The sequence below is a fragment of the Mandrillus leucophaeus genome, unplaced genomic scaffold, assembly GCF_000951045.1.
Source record: "Mandrillus leucophaeus isolate KB7577 unplaced genomic scaffold, Mleu.le_1.0 Scaffold641, whole genome shotgun sequence".
In the NCBI taxonomy this organism is placed as follows: Eukaryota; Metazoa; Chordata; class Mammalia; order Primates; family Cercopithecidae; genus Mandrillus; species Mandrillus leucophaeus.
Genome location: NW_012106931.1, coordinates 1,509,957 through 1,527,801, shown reverse-complemented (window position 1 = coordinate 1,527,801; position 17,845 = coordinate 1,509,957). Strand labels below are relative to the sequence as shown.

Below are 17,845 nucleotides of genomic sequence, written 5' to 3'. Positions count from 1 at the left end.
TGACTCCCAGACTGAAAAATTGACTAGAGGACCCACAGAGCCTTCTAGCTCTGGGCTGCGTGGGTCCAGAGCAGTGTGTCCTGTGGTGTGTGTTGAAATGGAGAGTGGGGACACAGGAATCCTTTCTGCCTCTGCAAAGGCTTTAAGTCTACTCAGCCTCCACTTCACCCCACCCCACTGATTAATCCTACATACCCTCTTCCTCTTATCTCAATGTTCTACTCTCCCTCACTCCATCACACACATACACACACATACGTAGACACATGCACAGACATACACATATACACAATGCATGCACACATATGTACAGACATACACACATAGCCATACTTAAAGACATAAGTGTAGACCTTGTACAAACAGATACAAGCATGCACACAGACAGGTGCACACTCAGGCCTACCCACGGAGACATGCACAAACAGGCATGTGCATATACATGCAGAGACATGTCACAGACACAGGCTTTCTGGCCAGACTTTCAATCAGGCAGTGTGTTTAGGGGTGAACAGTAATTCCAAAGCTCTCTGGTCTCCACAGTCCTACCTTTGCAGTGGGGGATCAAGAGGGTGTATTGGGCCAAGAAGAATGACAGTTGCACTCCAAAGCACCCCAGGGGCCTCTGTGGGCAAAGCTATGAGAATAACTGAAACTAACACTTGCCCACAGCTGAGTCTGGGTTAAGGAGGAACATCCAGGTGATCAGGGATCCCTAAATCTACATTTTACTTCACAGTGTTCTCTGGATGCTTCTGTCAGGTCCTGTATGTCAGCTGGAAAGGCTTCAGAGGAAGGTTAGGGGGGGTCCCTGAGCTCAGCAAACCTGAGCTCACCACACTCAGCCATTGCTTGGCTTCTGTGTGCTGTGCAGACCAGAATTACCAGCCCAGGAAGGGGGCCGAAGGCAGGGTCAGTACAGAGCATCATCACTCAGCCCAGGAGTGCCCCTGGTATATCTGGGGTCTACAATAACACTGGATGGTCTTTTCCCAACATTGACCATCTGTCTGTGCTCTGCGAAAGGACCACAAATTCCAAGTGTGTCAGAGCATAATGTCACTGGAAGGGGTAACCCCCTCATCCATTCATTCCTTCACTTATTCATTCATTTAACAAGGACTTAATGAACTACCAGGTGCCACGTACTGTGCTAGAGGTTAGGAATTGAGAGAGAGAATCCTTTTGGCTTCAAGGGGTAATTGGAAGAGTAAACTGCAACACAGTGTGGTAAGTGCTACTGAGAGAGGCAATCATCTTAGGGAGAAGAATAGTAATATTGAACTTCTATTGAGTTATACTTCAATTTCTCAGGCACTATAGGAAATGCTTTCACTCACTGTCCATTTAATCAGCACAACAGTCCTACGAGATAGACTCTAGCATTATTCCCATTAAGCAGGTGAAGAAACTGAAATGCAGAATGGTTCAGTAATTTGTACTGAACTGAAATCCAAAATGCTCCAAAATCCAAAACCTCTTAAGTGCTGACATGATGCTCAAAGGAAATGCTCACTGGAGCATATCGTATTTCAAATTTTGTGGATTTGGGATGCTCAACCAGTAAGTGCAATGCAAATTTTACAAAATCTCAAAAAGTTCCAAACACTTCTGGTTCCAAGCATTTCGGATAAGGGACACTCAAGCCGCATGTGGTGAAAGAGCGAGGCTGGGGCAGAGGCAGGGTTTGAACCATGACATTGCTGAGTCCTGGAGACTCAGAGTACTATGGGAACAGAGAAGCATCCACATCAGACAGCCATGCCCAGAGTGATGAAGTCACACACCAGTAAGCCTCAGAATCAAGGCCAGAAACCGGCCATGGAGCAGGTGGGTCCCAAGCCCTGGTTCCTATAGGAACCCATCCATTTCCCATGCTACTCTTTGGGTTTACTCTGACAACTAAGGAACAAGGAAAATGCCTTTTTTCTTCTGCTAAACTCTTTCCCTAGGAAATCTCAGCTTTTCCAAAGCTTCCATTTCAAATAAGTCAGCATCACCCAAATCTGCATCTTCAAAACCTTCACGGGCATTACAGAGTCACTCATCCTTCATGTGCATCCAACTCAATGTGTCCAAACCACACTTGGGCTCCCTCTGCATCCCTCTACACCTAACCTGCTCTTCCTTCCACGTTGCCCGTCTCAGTGAGCAGCCCTGCCTGCAGCTGAACAAACCTACCTCTGCCCCATAAACCAGCTTGATCTCCAATCACCCACTTCTCTCCATCCCCCTTACCCTGCTGCGTTTTCATAACTTGGCCCTCCATCGCTCTAGCCTGGACTGTGCCATGCCTCCTATTGGGTGACCCTGTCTTGCTCATTTCCAATCCATGTCCCATCCTGAAACCAGAATAATTTTTTAAGAAAAACCGATACTATCAATTCTCTGATTGAACCCCTTTAACAGCTTTCCACTACCCTTATAAAGTCTAAACTCTTTCACCTGAATTTAAAAACTCTCCAACTTCACCTTGCCTCTTGTCACCATCCCTGCTCTTCCTATCACTGTTAAAATATTCATTTCGGTCACACAAACATCCTTCACCTCATTGAAAACTGTTTCCTTGCCTCCAGAGCTTCACTCCTCGTTTGCCTTGGCTTAGAACACTCTTCCCACTCCTGACTTCTCTGCTTGGCCATCTCCTACTCATGTTTCCAGTAATGGGTTAGACCATGGGTTGGCAAATTTATCTGCAAGAGACTAGATAGTAAATATTTTAGGCTTTGTGGGCCATGTACGGTCCCTGTTATATATTCTTCTTTCAAAAAAACGTATAGCTCTTTACAAATGCAAAAATCATTCTTAGTTCACAGGCTGTACAAAAACAGGCCACAGACTAGATTGAGCATTTAGGCCGTTGTTTGCTGAGCCCTGGTTTAGGCATCGCTTCCTTCACAAATTTTTCCAAGGCTGTCTGTCCCTTAGTGTCTTGGGTGCCCCTATATATGTTGCTACAATGCTCTGCACTTGCCCTGCTGTGACAGAGCTTATTAGTGTTCACCAGAATTCACGCTGTCCTCTTCCTGGGTTCCCTTCCCTAGTGACTGAGTTCCGGCCAATGAATTATGAGCAGGAATGTGTGTCATTTCCAGGGCTGACCGATACAACTCCCTCACACGCACTGCTTCACGTCTACTCCATCTGGTTGACTGAGGATGGAGATGATCCCCAGAGTAACCTTGGAAACCACATGATGAAGACGGCAGAGTCACTCTCAGCCTGGATCCCAGAGTGACTGCATAGAGCAATCCCTGCCCCTACTCCTTCCCCTACACACACACACACACACACACACACACACACAACCTGCAACCATGCTGAACTATTACATGGGAAAGAAAAATTTTCCACTCTGTCAAACAATGATGTATGGATCTACTTGTGACTGTAGCCTGGCCCACCCTAGCACACTCTCACAGCACTTAATCACACAATCACAGCTCATGTGAGTGCTTATTTAAGCTCTGTTTTCTGTGCAAGAATAGGGACCTTATCAGTCAATTCCACCACTGTCTCAAACATCTAGCATGAAGCATAGCACACTCCCAGCAAATAATTGTTGAACAGATGAGTACCTGGGATCTCATTTATCAGAGAGCCCTTGGTCCCCTGCCTGGGTGGGGGCAAGTATTGAAAGGCCAGGAGCACAGGGGAGAGCACTCACCTTCTTTGCTAACACCCAGGCAGCCCTTCAGCTCGGGCAGTGAAATCACCTTGTCTTTGTTCAGGTCACAGTAGTCAGTGAAACGCCGGGCACATTTCTTGGGCTTGGCTTTCTTCTTCACATAGCGCTTGAAGGGCTTCATCTCCCGCTTGTTAATGTCATTGCTGCTATTGCTGTCCAGCTGGCTGAAATACCAGTGCACCACCCGCTCCTCCAGGGTGTGGCTGGGGTCGGGCTCTGAGAACCTGGGCCATGGACAAACACCCCCACCCCAGAGAACACCACTCAGGATCTTGCAGGAAGCATCAGCCCTGGTATGACTGCGCCCGAGAAGGTCAAGTAGAAACGGCTCCTCCAAGCCGAAGTCCACCCAGAGCGGCTCAGTCTGTGATGGCATCAAGCCATCCTCTCCGACTCAAATCCCAAGATTGGACCACTCTTCTCAGGGCTCCCCAAGTGGGTAATCCTTATTACACAAACATGCCTCACCCTCTACCAAAACCAGAAATGTTCTTGTACACAATGGGTGCTCAAGACAAATTGGCTCGATCTAATTTGCTGAATAAACCAGAGCTGGCATCCAAACTGTCCTTCCCCTTGCCTAGCACTCACTGCGGACCAGCTGCTCATCACACGTAAACATGTGCCCTGGGGTGGATGTAACAGTGGGGAAGATGCTGTGAGCACCCACTGTACACCCAGTGCCAGTCCAGGGCCTGGAGGGTGCACCCCTGGCCTCAGGTGGCTCACTGTCTCTAGTAGACAGAGCCAAAAAGGTGAAAACAGTCATGACGACTAAATGTGGGGTGTGAGGTTCCCATGATCCATCACTGCTGGACACCCCATGCAGTGGGAACTGAGAGAAGAAAGCAACTGGGACAGACACAAACAAAAGTTCTAAAACTGGAAAAGCCTGGACCTACTGGGGATGAGTCTCTCTAGCCGGAGGTTTTAGTCAGGGGGTCTGGGGCGGACCCAGGAAACCACATATTCACCAGCATCACCAGGTGATTCTGCTGAGAAACGCTGGACTGGAGTCACCAAGAACACGTCCTGGTGTCCAGATGCAGAGTCACAAGCGCATCTAACACAGCCCCTCATCAGGTTACAAGACCAACATCTACATCTACATGTGTAACTACATGCAATGGCCTACCCATCTACGTTATTTACTTAACTGTGTCCTATTTTCTCCCAAAAAGGAGTCAGGGTGATAACTACTATTTACAATTTTTAAAGCCAACAATGGGTCTATGATAGAGGGGCTTCCTGGGATCACTAACCAGGAGAATGGAACCCCATGAGCCCCATGGCTCCTGTTCCCAGGGTTTGACACTGAGTGTATGTGATCTAGTGTATGTGATCAGGCGCAGCTTCCCCTGGGGAAGGAGAATAAGGTTGAGGTTGGGAGTCCCACACATTCACATCCTCAGTGTGCAGGGCACTGGGACAGAGTGCATGACTACCAGAGGTCAAAAGACAGGCAGAGGGCTCACTGTTCCACAGGGATCCTAGACCAGGGTCCAAGGCCTGTCTGCACATTCTGAAGCTGTTCCTGGTGGGAAAACTATTCAAGGGACTTGTCATGCCACCCTCTCTTCTCTGGGGTGTGCTGAGTTTTCCAGAAGGGAGATAATCTCTGACCCCTCCCCTGTGAACAAGCCAGCAAACTCCCTCCTCTTCCATCCCCCCAAATAACCTCCAAGTTCAGCGAAAAATAAGTTCCATTATGGGGGGGAAAAACAGCCAGTCATCCATCCTTGTTAGATGCCTATTCCTAATTAGGTGAATTTCAGTCTTGGGCAGGTACTCCGGGCATCCTGGACTGATTCCAGGAGGACGCAATTAGTGGATCTGCCAAGGGGACCTCATCCTGACAGGTTTAACTCAGAGAGTACCTGGCGGAAGGTGTGAGGGGGCCATGGAGAGCTGCCAGCTGCCTCTAACTCTTAGGAAATCTGCTTAGTCTGTCATGGAAACCAGGCTCAGGAGGTCTTTGAAACAGGCATGAAGTTATTCACTGCAAAACTCAGATTTTGTCTCCGCCAGCATACACAGTATTCTGAGGTTTTCCATCTTTCCCTATTTTACCTGCAATATTCACTCTTAAGATGTCCCCTGCAGTGTATACCAGTTGCAAAGGCAGAAAATTCTGTTGGAATGCTGTTGGTGCAGGTAGGGGAGTGACCTGCCTGTCTCTGCCTTTCCCCAAATAGCAGGGAGGACACAGGCTGCGGGGGAGAGACGGAAGGCCCCTAAGGAAGGAACTCGGTTCTCTCAGGCAATGGGGGAGGCAGTCAGGGACCTTCCCACTCAGCCCCTCGCCAGGAGCCATGAGGGTTCCAAGGCAAAGGCAGCTCTTCCTTTAACCTTTAGGCTCAGTATAGCGTAATGTCTACCTAGAGGCTGGAATAATAAAGCCTCAGTCACTGAGACGGGAAGGGATGAGGTCATCCCACCCAGAGGCCCTGCCAGGGGAGGCGCGCTCCCTCCAACACATGTTTCTGGGGCTCCCGCCTGTCCAGCTTTCAGCAACTCCACTGATAGAGCTCTGCCACCCTCCTTTGCGCTGTTTTGCAGCAAGAAGCAGTTCTTCTTCTGACTTTACAACCTCCAAGAGTTTCCTTACATGCCTGAGAGTGACCATCATCTGGCTCCTTTCCCTGCCTTTCTTCTGATTTTCCCTTCTTGACATCTCCTTGCCAGAAGAACAACATTTTGACTCTCTTCACTCCCACCAAGACCTCCCAGTGCAGGGCAGCCACAGCTTCTGATTGCTGCCCCTTACCCCGCCTGGCTCCCAGCCAGGGTGGAGATGTGCAGCGTTCACTTCCTCAGGAGAGATCCTCTGAGCCCCTCCAAGGAGTGCCTCTGGGCTCCGTCTAACACTGCCATGACCCACAGCCTGCCCTGTGAGGCCCAAGGGTCCTGCTGCCTTCCTTCCTCCTTCCCAGCTAGCATGATACTCTCCGCTTCTGAACTCCTTTGGCTGCCAAAACAACCCCCAAACGCCCAAGTAAGAGAGCCCTACCTCTACCTGTAAGCTGGGTAGCCCTAGGGTCATCTTTGGAATTCAACACTTTGGCCAGGCCAAACTCCAAGTACATTAATAGCAGAAATTTTCAGCTTTGAGTCCATGAGGGATTATGAACCCTCTGAGAGCCTACACAAAGATATGAGCTCTCTCTCTAGAGAAATGGACATACACAAAGAAGTCTGCAGATTTTAGGAGATTAATGGACTCCCTAAATCCCATTCAAAGTCCATGGACTCAGGTTAAAAAGAAAAAAAAGACAAAAAACAAACAAACAAACAAACAAAACCCTTGATCTAGAGGAATGGAGGCTCTAGCCATGGCCCAAGAAGATGCTTAAAGAAGATGGAGTGAGACAAAAGACAGCAGCTGGAGGGGTTTGGGGATAGTTTCCCTACTTCCAACAAAACTATTGAAGGCAATGGATTTAAAAACTCTGTAAATCAAGTTTCTGACCTGGCAACAGCCTTAAGTCACAGATGAGGTTGACAGCAGGTACCCACTATGCTTTGTACAAGCTCTTGGCTAAGACTGAGATCCAGCAGGAGTCCTAGCATAGCAGTAAGTGTGTGCCAAAGAAGACCCAAGAGGCCTCTGTTAACTGAACAGAATCTGAGATTTTTCCTGGGGGAGTGCTGGATAGACATGGAGCAGGGAGGCCTCCCCCAGAGCTTCAGGAATCTCTCGAGCAGTCTTTGCTGGAGACTTTCCATCACAGTTAGACCCCCTCAACCACAAAGCCATAGCCCAAGAAAGCCCAAAGCCTTGCCCCTTCCCCTCCCAGTTCCAGGCTTACACTGGCCTCAGGCTCCCAACTTGTCTCACATGAGCACACATATATTCCTGGAGGTTAGGACTGCTGGATTCAAAGCTGCTCATCAGGCAAAGGCTGGGGACCTAAGTGAGAGGGAGCAAGGGCTCCGCAGGATCAGCATAACAGCACTCACTTGTCCACACTGCAGACTTCTCCACGGGTAAAGTTCTACTTCTACTAAAAGGGCTCACTAGGTAGGTAAAATATCCAAGTTTCCTTGGATATGGTATGAAAAAACACACCCAAATGATACCAAATTCCAGATTTTAGAAGACTATGGTTCAGACAACATGAGCCAGACAATGCTAGTGTCTGCCCTACCTCTGGGCTGTTTTTGTGGCTGTCCTGTTGACTTCTGCCTCCAGGATGAGGAAACCCACTAGAGACAAGTTCCTCCCCAAACTGGCCCCACGGAGCCTTCTCCCAGTTTCAGAGGTGACACAGGCCACCCTTCTCCCACAGCACTTTCAGTTTTGCTTCTGCAGCCTCAGCCTCGCCAGGCCTTGGCTGCAACGCACAGCTGGAGAGCCAGCTCCGCTTACCACAAGGAAACCTGCTTTGGCCAAGATCTTGGGCCCAGTTCTGCTGTCCTAAGCAGTTTTAGAGAAGGTAAGGCGGGACTGCCTGGAGGCACTAGCCAAGCCAAGCAGACCAACTGAGCCCCGTCTGGAGTTGGGTCCAGGCCCCGCCAGCTGTGCGGGTGCGGCTGGGAAATGCCAAGTCAGCCACATTCCAGCCTCTTCCTTGCAAAGCCATCAACGGGCAACCACACTGGGCAGGAAGGAGGAAGCCACAGTACGGTCTCCCCTCGGGGGACCACGTGAAGGGCCAAGAGGCTCACACAGCCCTTCCCACCTCCCCTCAAAGTTGACTTTCCCTAGGGGAGGGTGGAGCCAGGAGAGGGTTCCCCTGCTCTAGAAGACTCTGCCGGCTGAGATCTCAGAAATCTTCCTTTGGGACTGATAAATGCTAATGGGTGCCATGGGAAGGCTGATCTAACGGGGAGCACTGCCTCCTGGAGCCCTGGCCAGAGAGGCCAAAGGGATAACTCACTCACCCAGAAAACATTCACTGTGAGGGACTATCACCCAATGACATTTGCAAGGCACCCCCTCCCATGCACCTGCCATAGAGTTTTCGCAGACACCCCATTCTACTCTATTTTTAGATATTTGTGGCACTGCTTTTTGCTACTAAATCAGGCCAGAAAAGGGAGTAAATGCCTCCCACTCTTCCACTCCCCACATCTAGCAAGTCTTGAAATCCTATTGATTTCTTTATAAAAGCTTCAGCAAATCATCCTTTTCCCACAGTCCATGCCCTCATCACCTTTCACGTTGGCACTTGCTATCATCTTCCTGTCTACCTTGCTCCCCTCCAATCTCCCTTCCATAGTGCCATCAGGATGACTCTGCAAAAATGTCCACCTAACCCTGCAGCTCCCTTCTGCCCTGCATCTTGAATCCCAGGGCCTGGCACCAGCTGGGCTCTGCCCAGCTCTGCAGCCTCATCTCCCCAACCCGACTGCCAAACGTAAACCATATTACTTCTTACACTTCCCTCCACACTCCCTACCCTGTTCAATGTTCACACCTCACTACTCGTATGGTCCCCTCTGCTGGAAAGCCCTTACCCCTGGTCCATCTAGGTCAGGCATTTTCCCATTCATAAGTGAAGATGGGGCTCCACGGTCGCTCCCATGGAAAGCCTTTCCTCACATGCCCTGGCTTCCCAGGGTCCCTACAACACTTTCTCAGCCTCTATTATCCCACTGACTTTGTACTGCAGTCATGTGGTTGTTCTGTATCTCCCCTCCAGGCCAGAAACTATCCCCTTTTCTTCAGATGCCCCAGAACCTAGCATGGAGCTCATACCAGGGGCAGGTTGAAACGTGAGAGTTGATGCAAAGCCAACATCTCCATGCCCGACAGGAAGTAGACTGGGAGGAAGACACCTTTTTTCTGTACTGTTCAAACATCTTCTATCCCTTTTTCCCACTGTCCCCAAGTGGGACTGTTTCCCTGGCCTCAGCTGATGTCTAGCTTTAGCTACTAGAGTCTGAGAGGATAAAGGAGGGATCAGATGTGGCTTCCTTAACCTCATGCCTGCAGCCCCAACTCTGCCTGAACTCCACAGTCAAAGCCAAAACCCAGGATGCCTGGATTTCCTAATTGTTTTCGTCAGTCCTGTTCCAGACATGCTACCTGACCTCCAGCTTCCCCATGCCTCTGCTCCTCCATCACACAAGAGGGACAACTGGCCAAGGTCTGTCTGCACGGCGCTCCAAGTCCCTGGGTCCCGGCCAGGGTGCCCTCAGGCCCTGGTTACAAAATAGCACCACAGTAAACTTGACAGCTGGCTCCAGCCTTATACTTGGTCTTTTGGTGGTCGGGGTAGACCCTCTGATGTGTGCCAGAAAGAGGTCTTATCAAAACAGGGATCCATCCATCTATCCCTGTCCCTCTAGCTATTTATTCATTTAACATATTTTATTGGGCACCTACTATGTTCCAGGCACTAGTCTAAGCTCTGGGAATACAGGAGGGAAGAAGACAGAAAATGTTTCTTCTCTCATAGAACTTAAATTCTCACTGGGTTTGGGGAGACAGACAATATATCAACAAGCCAGCAAAGTATCAGACCGTTATATATGCTAGGCTGAGAGTTAAAAGGGGTGCTGAGGTACAGGGTAAACAGGCAGCTCTTGCAGATTGAGTGGTCCTGGAGAAGGTGACATTTAAATAGATAAGCAGGGGCCAGTCATTGGAAGATGGGGAACTGAATTCTAGGAGCAACTGACATACAGGTCCTGGAACAGGCAAGAGCTTGACTTGTTCGAGGAACCAGAACTGAGGAGAACCAGGAGAACCAGTGCCTGGAACACAATGGTGGGAAGGAAAGGAATATGTGAGGAGAGATGGGGCCAGCTAGGTTGTCCTGAAGGGCCAGCCCAGGTCAGAGTTAGGGCTTATGCTGAATATAGTGAGAAGATCTGGGACGGCCTTAAACCCTGTTACTACGCTGGTAACCCTGGTAGCTGCCTTCCTGGATAGCAGTTTCTCTCTTTCTTCTCCCTTCCCCCACCCACTTCCTTGATTTCTAAACTATTTCTTGGAGCATCTTGTCTGTCTTTTGACTAAAGTCCAGCCTCTAGGTAACATAACTACCAAAGGCAGTTCAAATCTTTCATTCCCATCAAAACCAAGTATAGTCAAGCTAATATGAGCTTAAAATGAAAAACATGTTTTGAAAACAATTATTTTTTTGAAAAATCTCTTCCAACTCTAAATTACACCTAAAATAGAACGGAAAAAAGATCCTCTTCCCTAAGGACACACTGATATTAAAAAAATCATAAATTTCTTAGCTTTCATTGCCTGTAAAAATCCCTTCTGTCTGTCATTTGAGGATAAGGCACAAACCTACCTTCCTTCCCCTGGTAGCAGGGCCCATCTGCGTCCCCCACCTACAGCGGAGACCACGCAGTGCTCTTGGGAAAGCAGCCAGGGGGAGCTTGAAGTCCTGCCTCCTTAGGACTCAGGCAGAACTACAGGTGGGACCCCTGTGCTGGGGGGCAGTGCCAGGAGCCTGCAGGAAGGTGTAAGTGGGAAGCCCCCAGACCAGAAATTTTTAAGCCCATGGACCTCCTTTTTTTTCTTTTTCCCTCTCTTCTAAACATAATTATAAACACAAAACATAAATCTTTCATGCCTGTTTTTGCATGAAACAACAGTTTTTTTTTTCGTATTCTAAACACAAATAACATAAAGGTCAACAATACTGAACGTATGAATCTTTCATGCCTGTTTTTGCATGAAACAACAGGTATTTTTTTTCATATTCTAAACACAAATAACATAAAGGCCAACAATACTGAACGTGCCTTTTCAAAATTCACCTCTTCCCTCTTCTCGGAGATCTGGATGCCATCCTCTCTATCTCGGAGACTGAGCAGCGGAGTGCCACGGGCCGCCTCCAGTAACTCCCGTCTGTGGGCCTGTTGAACCCTGTCTTCGTCTTTCTCAGACACAGTGCTGTGCTCCTCTTGGAGGAAGCCGGGCCCCCACCCACAGGTTGGCAGAAACAGAGCCACAGCCAGAAACCAGCCTCAGAGCTCAGAGGACCATGGGGGTGCTCAGGGCAAGCACCCCAACAAGCAGTTTCCAAGATGGGCAACCACTGCATTCACTTTTTTTTCTCCTTTCATTTTTTTTTGTTGTTGTTGATGATTTTATGTGGTAAGAACACTAAACAGGAGATCTAGCCTGTTAACAAACATCTAAGTGTATAGCACCGTGCTGTTAACTATAAGGACAATGTTGGTTAGCAGATCCCTGGGACTCATTCATCTTGCTTTGCTGAAACTTGACACCCATTGGTTAGCAACTCCCCAAACCCCTGGCAACCACCATTCTACTCTCTGCTTCTACGCATCTGACTGTTTCCGATACCTCATGTACGTGGAATCATGCAGCTTTTGTGCTTGTGACTGACTCATTTCACTTAGCAAAATGTCCCCAATAAAACAGGATTTCTCTCTCTTTTAAGACTGAATATTACCCCACTGTATACATATACCACATGTTCTTTATTCATCCATTGATGGGCACTGAGGTTGTTTCCATATCTTGGCTATTGTGTGCACTCACTTTGATTTGATATAAAATTGGATTTTCAAAATGGCTGCCTTTGTCTGCCTCAGGATGCAGAACTGTCAACAGCTCTGCTTGGAGCCCTAAATTCCTACCCTAAACACATACCACACAGTCCTGCCAATCACCACTGAGGGAGCCATGCTGGGGTCCTTCCGAGGCCTAGGCTTTTTCTCTTGGTTGCATTCCTTGCCTTATGGATAACAGCTCTGCCTCTGGGCAGATGCCAGGGAACTAGCGCTCCCTCCTCAGTGAGCCATATAAGTTCAGAGGCAGGCTTCCCATCTCTGCCAAGCCTAGGGTACCTCCCTTGCTGCTGTAAGGAGCCTAAACACCCCCCTGCTTGTCTCCACCAGTCCCTGCTGTGCTTCCCCAACTGGCTTCATAAGCAGAAGTCTTACTCAGCATGTCTCACAGGCCTTTTGGGATCTGAGTCCTGCCCATCTCTTCCATCTCACGACTACCACTCTTACCTCCTCTGCTTCCTCCTTCTCTGACTATCCATCCCAGCCCAACCTAACTGAACCATAGACATGCACTTTCTTGGATCCACAATATCCTTTCATCCTCTCTGGAATGGCTTTCTCTTTTCTTTGACCGGCTAAGTCCTACCTATCCTTTAAAACTCAGCTCAGATATCACCTCCTCCAGGAAGCTTTTTCTGACTCCTTCAGACTGAGTTAGACAACCATTCTCCATTCTTCCACCTCTGTCCTAGCACTCACCACAGATTTTGTAAGTATCTATCTATGGTGTAGTATCCCCACTAAGCTGCATCCTTTGAAGGTGGGACATGCCTCTATCCCCAGATATCTTGTCCTTAGCCCAGTGTTTGCTGTGTCTTCCATGTTCAAAAGGTGGTAAGCAGATGGATGAATGCACACATGCATCTCCAACCAACTGGCCTAAGGGGCCAAACTCATGAGTGCCAGCAATGCTGGTTACTGGGGAGCATGTGCATTTCAGCCTTAGGTCAGGACTGCCTCAGCTACCACCTCAATTCCTGACCTAAGCTGGATTTGGCTATATGAGTGTCCAATTCCATTGCCAAAAGCTCCTTGGAATTCTCAGGATGCCAAAAAGGCATTTGGTTTCTGCCCTCTAGGAGACAAGAAAATCACAAAGTGCTTTGTGCTTCCTCTCTGTCCTCCCTCTCTGTCCTCCCTGTCCCCATGATATGCCCATCACCCTTCTTGCCATTCAGAACTCTCACTCCAACCCATCCCCTTCTGAGATTAAACAGCTGGAAGTCCCAGACAGCCCTGGACTTTCCTATAAAGCAGGTAACTAAAAGCTAGGGACAAGCAGCTCCCAAAGAATAGGGAAGGTAGAGGGGCAGGAAGATTTTTGGCAGAAGGCAGGTCAAAGCTATGGGGACATGGTTTCAGGAAAAAGATCACCTTCTAGCCCTTGCCCTCCGCAAACCCTGCCCACTCTCCCACCCTCCCTCAGCATCTGAAAAGTCAGGGGCCCCACATTTTTCTCCTGGGCCTGATTCCTGCTCACATTCTCACCTCCCACCTCCAGTGGGTGCTGCTGAGTTAATGGCCTGAACCATGTCAGTGGTGAGAGCATCCAGTAGGCTGGTGATAAACTCCATTTTCTTCCCTTCTGGACAGCCTAAAAGATAAAATGAGATTTGAAGGTAGATGCCAGGTTATAATCAAGTCAATAGCTTTCTCAACTACCATCCTTTCCTGAACTTCTCAAAGCCCTTCTTGTCCAGCCAAATCCACTTTAGGGATTTGTTTACTGATCAGAGGAGTCTCATAAACTTCCATAGTTCCTTTACTCATACCCCACAAAGGACCATCAGACCAAATAATGCTTTCAATTTTCTTCCATTCCACACATTTTTGCTAGACATCAACTCAGGCACCATGTTAAATGCTAGAGATACAGCAGTGAACAATACAGAAGGTCCTTATCCTTGTAAAGTTCACATCTACAGGGGAACCCAAGCTAATAGCCAAGCAGTCATCCTAAAGCGAGAAAAATACTGTGTTATGGGTAAGAACTAGGGGCTGTGGGAGCACAAGACAGGGAGAGAACCCCCAGTGGTCAAAGTTGACTTAAGTACACCTACCACCAGATCCACCCAAGAGTGTCCTCCTTTTTTCACTTCCCTCCTCATCCATCTTAGATTATAACTACAGCATCTCTCTTGCCAGTACTCTCAAGTCCTTTGTTCCTTTTTTCCTCCTTGTACTATTCCAGCAAAACACAGTAAAGCACAGATGAACCTTCTATAGATACACCTTTTCCATGTCTACACCACATAGCTGGGGAAAACACCACCACACAATTGGATAAATGGGTGTTCTATAAAGTCACGATCACCAGCACCAGATGGGCCTTCTACACTACTCCCAATGCTCCTCTCCACAGCAACTCCACACAGAAATGAGCAACTAGCTCATTCTCTTCTGTCCCCAAATCCTCCAGGTCTCAGGTTCAACACTTGCTTCTCAGAGAAGCTGTGGAATCTAAAGTAAGTTCTCCCTGCCATTCTCACAGCACATTCTGCTTTTCCTCCAGAGTACCCACCATGACTATCTATAAATGCCCATATTCATTTATTCGTATCCTATCTGTCTCCTTCACTCTGTAAGTCTCATGTCAACTTTGACCACTAGATTATACCCAGTGCCTGGCACATAGCAGAATCTCAATTCACATTTGTTGAGGGGTTGGCTAAAAGGGATACCCTGGCCACCATGACTCCATTTTTGTGATGGGGTGATTTCTACAAACCTTGTGTGGAAACTCCCTGACTTTTGGAACTTTCTGCTTTCAGTTCTCACTTGGAGTCCTGATATGTCATGGAAAGGTGGCCCATTTCCCACCAGCACTAATCTGACTTCGTGCTGTGTAAGGAACTAATCTGACTTTGTGCTGTGTAAAGAAAACAAGATTCCAAGCCACCAACATTTAGTAATTTTACTGTAACCTGTAGGCAGAGATCACTATAAATAAGGGGAAACCCACAAAGCAGCCGTCTGGAGGTCCCAGGGCCCTGCCTATGTGTCTTGTGTCACACTCCATGATGGTCCTGTGTCACCAGAGGTCATCTGCCTCTTCAGAGCAGGCAACAGACACTGTCCGCATCGCTCAGGACAGCCCCTCCCTGTAAGCTATCTTATCCTCACAGCCCTGGAAAAAATAACTCACAGTGCTCAACACATTGTCCTCATGGACCTCAGATGGACAACGCATTGTGGAATTGCAGAGACAGGATTTTAACCCGATGACTGCATTATAAAGACGAAGAGGCACAGGGAAGAGAAGCAACGTGCACAAGAGCACAGAGCTAATTAGCGATAAATCCCCGACTGGGATGCAGATCCCACAGCTCCTGGCTCCATCTTACATATGGGGAAACAGACAAAGAGGAAGCAGCTTCTTCTGCATGATGAGAGGGTGGAGGAACAGAAGGAGGTGACGGTGCCGGCAGGGCCAGCATCGTCTCCCACCTGGTAGCTCCCTGTCCTTGAAGGGGTCATCCACCTCTGTACTCTTGGCCCTGGCGTCGCTCTCACAACTGGGCATCACGTAGCTGAGAAAAGAGAGATATGGGGGGGTTGGGAGGGGCAGGCAACTGAGCCTACTTCAGTCAGTCACTACTGCCCAGCAATGATCTATGTTGTCACCAAGCCTAAAGCACTGAAGGTGGGCAGCACGATATCCCTTGCGCTGTCCGGCAGCTACAAGGCAATCTTAGCATCAATGTTCCCATTGCGACATGTTCAGGCATGTCATTTCAACCACTCAAGCATAATAACAATGATACTTGAGCTGCACGCAGTATCTTTTTTGATCCATGGAACTGAGTGGCTTAGAAAGGGCAATAATCTCATCAGGAAACTGACGTTCAGAGAGGTTAAGTACTGTTCCAAGGTCTTAAGTTAGAAAGAGACAGGCCTGTGACCAGAATCCAGGTCCCAGGGTCTTTCTACCTGAAAGTCTTCTACTCGTTGAAAACATTGCTCTCCCAGGCACTCCCACCAAACCAGGGCAGGAACGCTGGGAGATGCCAGCATGCCTAACAGCCAGCAGGTCCCTTTTCCCAGGACTCAGCCTGGGGGGCTTACCGTGTGGAGGTCCCAGGCAGCGGGCGCCCTGTGTCCACCAGCACACACCAGCAGTAGCCAGTGGACTGATGGCACTGCACTGGCTTATAGAGTCCCCCAGGGGCACACTCAGGGATGACAATACCCTCACGGGGATTTTGCCGGGCCTCTTCCAGGGCACTCTGCCTCTCCTGGTCACACGAGTAGACTTTCTCTGCAAGAGAAGACACAGCCTGTGGTGACTGTCACTCCTGTGATTTAACATTCCTGGCTTCTGTGTTCAGCACCCAAACTAAGTAGCAAGGACCAGGCCTGGACCCAAGGAACTGATGAGCTGCCCCATTGATGAATTACCACGGAGAGCTGTCTCCCATGTCAGCGCACGCTGAGGGGGCTAGAGGTTCAGAACCTCCCTGTGGCCATCTCTGCTGCCAGCATTCATTAGCATTCCCACCAAATAGGTTCAACTGCAGCAACAAGCCAGCCAGGGACTCCAGGGATGCCCCTTCTCAGAGTGGCAGCTTGTCCGGAAGGTGGAATATCTTACTGTTTTCAGAGTGGCTCCTATGGATGCTGTCTAGGGCTGCAGGAGAGGTGGGTGCAGGAGCCTGGCTACCCTGCAAGCTGATACAGGAATGCCTGTGCACGTAGACCCTTCCAAGCCCAGACACAGCAGGATGGTGCCGTTGCCATCAGCCTCATGTGGAGTGATGCTCAGCACCCAGGAGGAGCAGAAACAAGGTCCAGCCTTGGCTCCTCCCCACCCTCCAACACTGCTGAGCAAAGCAGGTAGAATGAATTTCAGTGAATTACACAATGCTGCTTCCATCCAATGGGAGAGAAAACAGGCCCAGCCGGATGGTGTCTGCACTCAGCAGCCTCAGGAACACATGAGCATGTCTGAACAGTCAAACCTGGTTTCCCCCGAGCCAGTCCCCGGCTGAGACAGTGCATGGTACGCTGTGTCCAGCATGGCCAGCTCCAGGGCGTCTCACATCTGCACAGCCGCTTACCTGAAAATTCTTCCCAATCAACCACTTAGCCTGCCTGGCTTCCCTTTTTGTTTTTTTCTGGTTTTGTTTTTGTTTTAATTATTAAAAATAAATAGTGTTGGATTTCTTATTATAAAGAAGTTTAAAAAAAGAAACTTTGGAAAAACCTATAATCCTGCCAAAGTTAAACACTGTACCTTCCCTAGATTTTATGTACATACACACATGGAAATACAGGTGCACACATCTTCTTTTTTGATAACAAAAGAATCACATCATAAACCTGTACTATTACTTTATTTTTCATTTACTTGTTTATTTACCCACTGTATTTTTTTCATACCACTATTCTACAACTCTTCTCTTGAAGAAGTTGACAGGAATGTAGTCTTGGGCATCCCACTGAATGTTTACAGATTGTTACAAAAATATCCTTCTTAAGAGCAAGGAACTTGGTATCAGCAACCTGGAGAACCATGCTGTGCACTGAACAACAGCACGAGCAATCAGAATAACAGACACTCAACTCCACTTTAAAGAAGCCGAGTTCCTTGAAATAATGGCTCTGTTAATGACACACATATAGGTAAAGCGTGCATGTTTAAACAAACCATGG

At 48.5% G+C, this 17,845-nt stretch overlaps 1 protein-coding gene across 2 annotated transcripts in view; it reads right to left on the bottom strand.

Annotated features, from left to right (window-relative positions):
- Positions 1-17,845, bottom strand: part of SMOC1 (SPARC related modular calcium binding 1) — a 164,275-nt gene that overhangs the window by 5,160 nt on the left and 141,270 nt on the right. For both annotated transcript variants that reach the window (XM_012000910.1, XM_012000911.1), the window contains exons 8-11: positions 16,259-16,451; positions 15,641-15,723; positions 13,682-13,787; positions 3,668-3,912 (exon numbers count right to left, since the gene is read on the bottom strand). In XM_012000910.1, the coding sequence (XP_011856300.1) occupies positions 3,668-3,912; positions 13,682-13,787; positions 15,641-15,723; positions 16,259-16,451 (627 nt within the window). The remainder of the gene's footprint in view (positions 1-3,667; positions 3,913-13,681; positions 13,788-15,640; positions 15,724-16,258; positions 16,452-17,845) is intronic.